The sequence below is a fragment of the Pterocles gutturalis genome, unplaced genomic scaffold (assembly GCF_000699245.1).
Source record: "Pterocles gutturalis isolate BGI_N339 unplaced genomic scaffold, ASM69924v1 scaffold30773, whole genome shotgun sequence".
NCBI classification, from domain to species: Eukaryota; Metazoa; Chordata; class Aves; order Pterocliformes; family Pteroclidae; genus Pterocles; species Pterocles gutturalis.
Window position 1 is genome coordinate 1 of NW_010126627.1, and position 9,960 is coordinate 9,960.

Consider the following 9,960-nt stretch of genomic DNA (forward strand, 5'->3'; position numbering starts at 1 on the left):
TCCGGCCACGTCACCGCCTCCTCCGCGTTCGCGGGCGCAGCGTTGTTGTTTTCCAAATAGTTGCTTTCCGGGGTGCTCACAACTTCTGCCTGAGGTTCTGCGGGCATGCACGGGGGCTCCGGGGGGATCTCGGGGGCTTCTTCGGGAAGAGGCTTGCAGTTAGTGAAGAAGGTGTCTAACCTGCTCGGGGACATGTATGGAGCCTGCTCTTCGGCATTCGCTATTTCTCCTGGAACCGCTTCCTCAGCATCCTCCTTGACTTCATCCAGCCCCGGTTCGGACACCGACAGAGGGTAAGATATGGGAGAAACGGGGTAGGAAGTATCTGTAGGGATGAAGGCTACCGGTGTGGGATGGATCGGCTCTAGGGAACAGAGCGGAGGTTTCGGGGACTCAGCAAACCTCTGGGGAGATTTCATCAGCAGCTCTGAGCCCATGGTCCAGCTGACCGAGTGCTCGGCCGGGTTCCCCATCAGGCTGGGGGGGATGGCGGCGTCGGGGTTCCGGGAAGGAGGGTTGTCCCACTCGATGCTGTTCTGCTCTGGCATGCCCGAAGCGAAATGGTTTTCCTCGATGGGTGGTAGGTAGGAAGGTTCAGGTGGCATGATGGAGGCAGTGGCCTGCTGCTCCTCCGTGGTGTCCAGGGGCATGCCGAGGTCGGGGGGAAGAGCGCTCTCGACCGAAGGCGCCAGCAATTCGTCCCTGTGTGAAGGGGAGGATTTTGCTTGTAAACCAGAAAAGACACTTTCGGGCGACTGGGCGACTCCGCTGACAGCTCCTGGCGTGCAGTGCAAAGCCTCCACCTTGGGGGATGACACCCCATAATCCGGTGAGTAATACCCGGGCGACAAGCACTGGAACTTCTCCGCAGGAACGGGGGGAAGGGGAACCTTCTCCTCCATTAGATGCGGCACCGGAGAGTCATAATTTGATGTCGCCGGGACGCTTTGCTGCCTGAAAAATTTATCTCCCACACTGAATTCTTCTTCAGGTGCCCTTCTGATATCCACCGAGATGGAACGATAGAGGTTCGTGGAGGGTATGGCACGGGTCGGGGTCTGACTCGGGTTCTCGGGGAGCCCACCGGGAACGTTGGCGTATCTGTCGAAGAAGGATGGAGAGCAGGCGTTCATGGACATGGTGGATATGGGCAGCGAGTGCTGCGAGTCCGCGCATTCGAACATGAGGTCCGTGTAGTCCTCGTTGCTGCACGAAGGCGTCCTGGGCGTCTGCATCACCTCCTCGTAGCTCGGACACGAGACGACGGATGCCGGGGTGGGGACACCCGTCGGCCGGTTCTGGTCCGGCCGGGGAGATGCCGGGAGGATCTCCTTCAGCTGCGGACCCGTTATCCAGTCCTTCGAGTCCGTCCCAACAGCAGGCTGGGGCTTGTTTTCCGGTGACAGGAGAGGGGTCAGGGGGCCCAGTTCTTTCAGTTTCTTGTCCTTGAGCTGCGTATCCAGCGTTAACGGCTTCTTTGTCGCCAGATCCAGGCTCCTCTTGCGCGCCTCTTCCGAGCTCTTAAGTTTGTCCTTTAATTTGGGGTCTCCGGACCTGTGCCTCATCTTCTCCATCTGCTTCATCCTCTCTTTGTGCCGTTTGTGGCGCTCCTCGATCTCCAGGTCCTTCTGGCTCAGCATCCTCTCAAAGCTGGTCATCATCAGATCCCCGTCTCCCAGGAGCTTCTCCCGTGGCCTGGCATCTTTCTTGCCGCTGTCTTTGGAGAGGGTTATTTTTTCATTCCCATTGCTTATTTTTATTGACTCCGATTTGTCCTTCTCTTGGTTCTCCTTGAGCTTCTCCTTCAGTTTGGTCTCGCCGAATTTGAGGTTGTCCTCCTTTGATTTATCTTTAAAGGCGGTGACTTGAGGACTGTCCTTGTCCTTGAGCGCTGACTTTGGCTCGTCTTTGTGATGTTTAAAGAAACCATCTGCGTGTTTGTCTCGATGCTTTTCCTTTTCCTCCTTCCATTTCTCCTTGTGTTTATCTCGCTTCTTCTTCTCTTTAGCTGTACTGATGGTGCTGGAACCGTAAGTCTTTTCTTTTTCCGCCTTCTTTGACAGCTCTCTTTCAGAATCATTTTTATCTTTCTTTTCAGAAAATAAGTAATCAATGCTTTTCTCTGGTTCCTCGTCAGGCTCTGCCTTCATGTTGTAGGAAGTGCTAAAAGCATCCCCATCCACAGAGAAATCTTTTTCATAATGCGTGGAATCCTTCCTGCTGCTGGAGTCTTTGAATTCTTCCGTTTTCTCCTTTTTCTCTGTCTTCTCCTTCTTTGCTTTTTCTTTCTCGTGACTTTTCTTTGACGAGGATGAGGAATGTCTGTGTCTCTCCTTCTCCTTGAGTTTGTCCTGCAAGCAGGGCAACGGGAGAGAGTCCTTGAACTTTTCTTCAGCAGCATCGGTAAGCGAGAGGTTAGAAGACTCAAAGAGGCTGGTCAGCCCTGGATCTTGTCCCCTGTCTGTGAAGCTGTCGGAGGAGATCTCGCTGATTTTGTCGTTGGAGTCATCCCTGTAGTCGTTCAGAGCCTCCTCCTCCAGTTTCTCCAGCAGGCTCTTCTCCGACTCCCCGCCTTTCGAAGACTTTTTCTCTTTGGAATGCTCTTTATCCGGCTTCTCCTTGTGCTTGCTTTTCACCTTCTCATCACTGGCGTGTTTCTTCTCAGCCTTTTCCGGGAGCTTCTGCTTGTTTTTCTTCTCTTGGGTGGAATCTATGGACGCTCTGTCCTTCCTGTCCTTGTACTTCTCGGTAGAGTCTTTGTCTTTCTTCTCTTTGTGTTTTTCAAAGGAACTCTTCTCCTTCTTCTCTTTTCCCCCTTCCGATGTTCCCTTGTCCTTTTTCTTCTCCTTGGACTCCTTCTCCTTCTGCTTCTCTCCCGCGTGCTGCCGGTCGGAGGAGTACTTGCGGTGCTTGTCGGGGTACAGCTCCTTCTCGGCAGCGGCGCCCTCGTCCTTCTCCTGCAGGCTGTCCAGACGATGCAGCTCGCTCCCGGCGGAGTCGCCGACCTTGAACCCGGTCAAGCTGTAATCGTCCCTCTCGTCTTCGCTTTCATCCGTGAAGATGTCTGCGATGCTGTACCAGCTCTTCTCCTTGCCTTTCTTCTCATCCTTCTTCTCGGAGAAGTCGTCTCGATCCGTAGAGAAGTTTTTCTCCTTTTTCTCTTTAACCTGGTCGAAAGAACTCTTCCTCTCCTTGTCTTTGCTGTGCAGGTCTTTGTACTTCTCTTTCGTTTCTTTTTTCTCTTTGAAGCTCTTGTCTAGTTCTTTGTCTTTCAGGATTTTCTCAGCAGCAACTTTTTCATTTTTCTCCTTGTCGCCTTCTTTGGATTTCTCCTTGTATTTTTCTGGCTTCACCTTTTCTTTTTTTTCTTTATCGGGAGCATCTTTCTTCTCCTTCTCCTTCCCAGAATGGTGCCTCTCCCAGCTCTCCAGATTTTTGCCGCTGAATTCGGGGTCAGACTTATCCTTGAAGAACGTTTCGCAGCCGTATTCTTTAAAGTCGTCTCGATAGGGCTCCTCCTGCTTCGTTTTGCTCTCTTTTCGATCTTTAGAGCCATCAGAGGAATCTTTTCTGTCTTTGTTGGTTTCTCCTGTATCTTTTTCTTTCCTCTCCTTGACGCTCTCTGCAGAATCCTTCCTTTTCTTATCCTTCTCCGGCAAATAACTGGGAGTAACTTTGTGTCTGTCCGTTTGGTCCTTTTTCTTCTCGGAGCTTTTGTCCACGTAGTCCCTGTCTTTCTTCTTTAAGAAACTGTCCTTTTCATTACGTTTCTCGTTGTAGTCCTTCTTCTCTTTCGTTTTATTTTCCTTTTTCTTGTCTTTAATTTCCTCTTTCACGGGCTCGATGATTAGTTTTGCCACGGTGTCATTTTTAATCTCCCTGAAATCTGGAACTGGAGAATCCCAGCTATCTTCACCTTTGAAATCGAAGGATGAATCAGAAGACAAGTCTGAAAACCACCTCTCCTGCTGATCATCCGAAAGGCTGAACTTCGTGTCCTCGCTTTCGGGAAATTGGTTTTTGTTATTAAACTCATCGAACGCAGACTCATCCCTGTAAAGTTTTTCTTTTTTGCATTTTTCTTTCTCTTCCTTAAAGGATTTTTCCTTCTCTAGCTTAGCGACCTTCTCCTCCTTCAGCTCGTTCTTCTTCTCAGATTTTGACTGCTTGTCCTTCGACTTCTTCTTTCTCTCCTCCTTGTGTATTCTCGGCTTCTCCTCTTTGGGAGACTTCTCCTTTACAGGCTTCTCTTTTTCTGATTTACTCAACCCTTCCCTGAAGGATTTGCTCATGTCTTTACTGCCATCTTTGACTTTTCTTAATTTCTCCTCTTTTGAGGATTTTCCAGTCTCATCTTTAAACAACCACTCCTTCTCCTCCGCTTTACCCTTGGGGAGCTTTTCCTCTTTCTTACCGTGTTCTCGCTCATGCTTTAACACTTTCAATTTGTTTTCGACTGGATTTTCTGTCTCTACTATCAAGCCTTTCTCAGGCTTTTGTTTAGAGTCCTCAAACTCAAAAGAAAACGTTTTGATTATTTTAATGTCTTGGCTGATGGGACACTGCCCCTTCTCCTTGTTTTTATGTTTGTGTTTTGTTTTATGCTTTTTAACCACCTTCCCCTCCTTGTCCAGCTTTGGAATTGCTCCATCCACATTGCTATGGAATGAATTCTTTTTCTCAGAAACAGTGTTGTGTGGCGTGTTTTTCTTTTTGTGCTCTGGTTTCTTCCTGACTGGCTTTAGCGACTCTAAGCTCGAGTCCTCGGACGAGTAGTCTGACTCGCTCGTCAGCCTCGTCCTCGTGGAGTCCGATAGGGAACTGACATCTGACCAAGCTGGAGAAGATATGGTTTTCCAATTGTCCGTCCTCCAGTGCTTGGAGTGCTGCTCTGTGAGACTGGGGTTATGTTTCTGGGACGCTAAACTCCCGTGAGAAGAGGTCGATGAGGCAGACAGAGAGTTAAACAAGGAGGATTCCTTTAGCACTAGCCTGGAGTCCTTTACACAGCTAGAGCTCTGCAGAGAGTCTCTATCATCCTCCTCACTCTCCACATTTTCACTCTCTGATTCAGAGGAACAAAATTTATCATTTTTTTTGCCAAACCGAACCTCTTTGCTTTTCGTCTCCTTCTTCCGCTTCTTTTTCACTTTGCTTTTCTCCTTCGGCGGCTTTGTGCTGGCGGGCTCGCGGATCTTGCTGCTGGGCAATATCGAGTGGGTCGAAAGGCGCAGCTTCTCCCCCGTCCCCACAGCGACGCCGGTCTCCTCCTCGTCCGAGCTGTCCGACAGGATGCGGTGGGCAGCTTTCTTTGGTGTAATTGTGTTATTTTTAGTATAAGTTTTCACTTCCATTTTGGGTATGGAAATGAAACTGTTTGCTTTAGTCTCTTTTCTGTAATCCTTTTTCAGTAAATGTTTGTCATCGACGGGCGGGACCCGGTCCTGCTCATCGTCCTCATCAAATTCATACTCATCCTTCACCGGGGTGATGGTTTTGGGGGGCTCCTGGGCCTTGGGCTTGTGCTTCAAACCCTTCTCAAACTCTGAGTCTGTGTTATTGCCGTCGACGGAGCTGGAGGGAGCGAAGGAAGGGGCGTCCTCCTCTTCTGAGGTCTCTGCAGAGAGAGAACAACGTGTTAAGGGCTGTGTTCGGGGGGGGAATAGCATCAGTCTGCTGCAGGCGTGAGCCCCTGCGAACGGCCCTGCTGCCCCTGCGCCTCCCCCACGTCTGCAGCTGAAAGCTCCCAACGCTCTGGGAGATGCAGACCTATGGGGATGTTCCTCCAAACAACCTCCAGGGTTTTAACAAGAGAAAAACACTTTTAACAGGGTTATGACTGTGAACGGCGTAGGTCAAGACTCCCTGTAAGACTGGAACTCCATTAAAACCTGCAGCGCTTCCCCCCGGCACAGCCACAGCGGCGGCACGGGCAGGACGGGCTCTGCCGGGGGACAGCCCGGGAGCAGGACCTGAAACGTCAGCCCCTGAACCGAGCAGGGACGGGAACACACGCCGGGCACACAAACCTCCTCCTCTCTGTGCACAAACTGGAGTATTACCGACAGTTTAAAGGCAAGACACCCATTTACCTGCAGCTGGCTTCCAACCTACCCCTCGGCTGCGCCAGGGAAGCGATCTCAACGCGGGCAGGGGCTGCAGCTGTGTCTGAATGTGGGTTATGGGGACACCCGACCGCGGCAGCAGCGTGCGGATACGCTGACAGGAGCCTAACTGCACTGTCCTCTTAACATCCCTGCATGAACAGAGCCAGAAGCATCGCTCCCACGCTCACACAAAGCTCACTCTCACCTGTGGAGCTCTCTTCGCTGGAGGGGTACGTGGTCTTTCCCAGGAGCAGGTTCACCATGGTGGGAGAACTGGCCACTTTTAAAGGTGTCTCGCCCTTCCTGTTGCTTTGATGAGGGTTCCCTCCGTAATGCAACAACAATTTCACCACCTGAAAACAGAAATCGAGACTTGAAGATGCTCATGATGCTTCGATTCCAGGCTTTCTGTACGTAGAAGGGGGATGGCCTCGAGCTGGAAAGCAGCCTGTCCTTGGGACGCGCCTTACGGTCGTCGATAAGAAAGGAGTCAAAAAACAGCAACCCCTGGGCAGGAAAGAAGGGAGAAGAACAAGCCACACAGCCATGTTCCTTCCCCTAATCCAGAAGAAGAAGAATGAACTATCCCTCTGCACAGGGAACACCGAACAAAACACTCACCACGCCGGGGCAGGGAGATTCCTGCCCCCTCCATGGCTGTCAGCAGCAGGTGATAATTTAATAACCAGAATCTCTGGATTTGCACAGTTGGCTGCTTGAAGCACAAGGAAAAAAAAAATAATTAAACCCACACCTATGGCATCCAGCACAAACCCACCTTGAAGTGCCCGTTGTTCGCTGCGTCGTGCAGCGGGGTGTCATCGTCCAACCCCTTCGTGTTGACCTCGGCGCCCGCAGCGAGCAGCTGCTTTGCCACATCGTAGTAGCCCCGGTTGCACGCCTCGTGCAACGCCGTCCAGCCTGCAAGCAAAGGGACACTCAGAACACGGACACCACCTTCTCGGAGAGAGTCAGAGACCGGGAAAACTACCCTCCATCCACAGCCGGAGCAACCCTGCAGCTCTGCCTTGCTGCTCCAGCCCGGAGCTGAATCAATCCCCTTTCTCCCTCTGGCAGGGCAACGTGCCACAGACAGACCGGACACAGCCCCGGGAAACGGAGAGGCCAAGTCTGCCCAGGGAATTGAGGGAACTGCTGATGCCGTGCAGGAGGCAGGTCTCAAAGCCTTCCCAACTCCTCTGTAAGGGAAACGCTGCTGCCCAGACCTGCACCGAGCTCTGAACCGCAGACACTGCTCTGAAGCATCCCCCGCACAGAGCTCACAAATATTTTCTGTGTGCTCTCCAGCAGCCGAGCCGCCGCAAAACAGCCCCCCGGTTCGGGGAGGAACCCAGCAGCAGGTCTCCGCAGTGACGGTGCCTCTAGTTCTCAAACAAGAACACAGACCGAGATATTTTATCACGTTCAAACAGACTATTTTTAAGCAGGAACTGTTTTGAAGTTTCCCAGCGAATGTGCGCGGCTCCTTCGGTATTTCACTGATAGCGCCGTGGGAGCTCGCCCCGTCCCCTTCGCCTGGAGCACCCAAAGGGGCACCTGCGACCAGAACTGATCACAGCAGCTCCAGGGTCCCTGCGGATCAGGGACAGCCTGGGAATTTCCCTGCCAAATTGAAGCAGGGGAACTGGTGCTCTTCAGGGATTTATTATTGTGAGAAATCTGTAGTAGGTTGGGTTTTTTGTTTGTTTTTTTAAAGGACAGCAAGACTTTCCTCCTCAAAGGGCAAAATCATTATTTTTGGCTAATCCCCTCTTTACCAGCAGCAAACCCATGATATAAAGAAATGATTTCTCTGGTGGGAGCCATTTTTGGAGGTGGAACACGCAAAAGGTAGGGGACGGTGGGCTGCCCCGCCAGCCCTCCCAGCGGCTGGTTACCTGCAAAGTCCTTCACGTTGACATCCGCCCCCTCGATGATGAGCTCCTTGATGCGCCGGGCGTCTCCTCGGATGGCAGCTCGGTGCAGCCGAGTCTCTCCTCGCTCGTTTCTCTTATTTACTTTATCTTTGGTTTTGGAGGCAGAGTTAGGAGTTCCCTTCTGACAAACTGTAGACTGAGAGGGATGCTTTGGTGTTGTGTCAACTGCAGGGAGGAGAGAAAGAGAGTCACGAACCGCAACGTCAGGGCGAGCCCGCGGAGACGGTCCGAGGCTGGAGCAGCTCCGGTGCGAGGACAGGCTGAGAGAGCTGGGGGTGTGCAGCCTGGAGAAGAGAAGGCTCCGGGGAGACCTTACGACAGAACTCCTGGGGGGCCTCCAGGAAAGATGGGGAGACCCTGGGCCAGGCTGCCCAGAGAAGCTGTGGGTGCCCCATCCCTGGAGGGGTTCAAGGCCAGGCTGGATGAGGCTTTGGGCAACCTGGGCTGGTGGGAGGTGTCCCTGCCCATGGCAGGGGGTGGCACTGGATGATCTCTGAGGTCCCCTCCATCCCAAACCATCCCAGGATTGTGTGATCGTTCAGAGGAAGCCCAAAGCCCTTAGAGGGAGCTCTTGCAACACGTTTCATCTCTCCTCTCCCCGAGCCGAGGCAGCGGCAGCTCTGCAGGGCTGTGCAGCCAGAGCCCGTGTGGGCACAGGCGCATCTCGACGGGAGGGAAGGGCAGAGGCTGGGGGCAAGCCCACGATTCAGGAGCAGACAATGCAGCTCCCCACCCTCAGCCCTCCTCTCCTAAGGGAGGTCAGCAGCCTTTTACCAAGCGCATGTGAGGTCTGACAGCCCCAGGAGGAGCCTGCGCACTTCCTGGGAGAACACCCGAATGCTCTGAAGACTCCACAGCTTTTTGTCCTTTTTTTTTTTTCTCAAGTAACAGCAAAGTAAGAACAAACAAATACACGGCGAAAAGCTGCACTGCTTGTGTGTAGGATGCAGATGGGCACAGACAGATAGCACTGTGCCTCTAAAAACCCCGGGGTGTCATGTATGCAACAGATAAAAATGACTAAAACACAAAATCCACCGTAAACATGTTCCAGCTGCTCTGCATCAAGTTACAGCTGCGCTGGTTACGTGTCTCAGCCCTCTCCACAAGAAGAAACATTGCAAAACCCACAGCCGATGGTATTTTAACTTTATTCACAACGCTCCTTTACTGAGTTAGCCTGAGATGGAAAGCACAACGCTCTGACATGGCGGAGGCTCCCACGGAAACGCAGCCGGGGCAGGCTCAGCGGTGGCCGGGACACAGCCCGGGGGACATCTCCTGCCTTGTGCTGGAGAGGGGTGGGCAGCCTCGTGCCAGCCCCAGTGGCACCCCGTACCTGGAGTCACCTGCAGAGCCCCATCGGACCGAGCATCCCACTGCCCCGCTCTGGCATCCCGCCCGCCCCGCAGAGCAAACCCCCTCCGGACCTCACCTGGGCTGTTTGCAGACTCTTCTGCCGTCATCTGCATGAGGAGAGCGACTTGCTGGCGCTCGGAGAGCGGGTAGCCTGCCCGGATCCCCGAAAGCCCCATTCCGAAGAGTAAACCAGGCTTCCTGGTGGCGGGCTCCTTTTTAATCCTCTTCCGCTCCGGACCCTGCTTTTCTGTGGCACGAGAAGACACAGAAACACAACCTGTGAATGTCACTGGAACCAAAAACCTTGTTCATTTCTGAGCAAAGTGCTGACAGCTCTCCAGCACCATTGATATCGACTGAAAAGCCGACGGTGAAGGGTCCATCCCTGCGGTGGGACCATCGGAACCTGGGGCAGCCGCCTGGGCTTGACACCTCTCCTGCTGTCCACCGGCTCCTCCGATAAATTGGTAAATTTCCGCCCCCCCACCAAACAGCAGCACAAGAGGGAGGGAGCGGGTCCTTGGCGGGGCCGCCGGCGGTACGGTACCTTCCATTTC

At 52.9% G+C, this 9,960-nt stretch overlaps 1 protein-coding gene across 1 annotated transcript; it reads right to left on the reverse strand.

The window, feature by feature from the left end:
* Window positions 1–6: 6 nt before the first annotated feature.
* ANKRD11 (ankyrin repeat domain 11) lies at window positions 7–9,650 on the reverse strand (the record flags this gene model as incomplete). The annotated part of the gene is made up of 5 exons (XM_010079049.1): window positions 7–5,617; window positions 6,313–6,460; window positions 6,886–7,028; window positions 8,006–8,209; window positions 9,480–9,650. Coding segments are annotated over 5 exons (6,277 nt in total), but the record flags the coding sequence as incomplete, so codon positions are not given.
* Window positions 9,651–9,960: the final 310 nt, after the last annotated feature.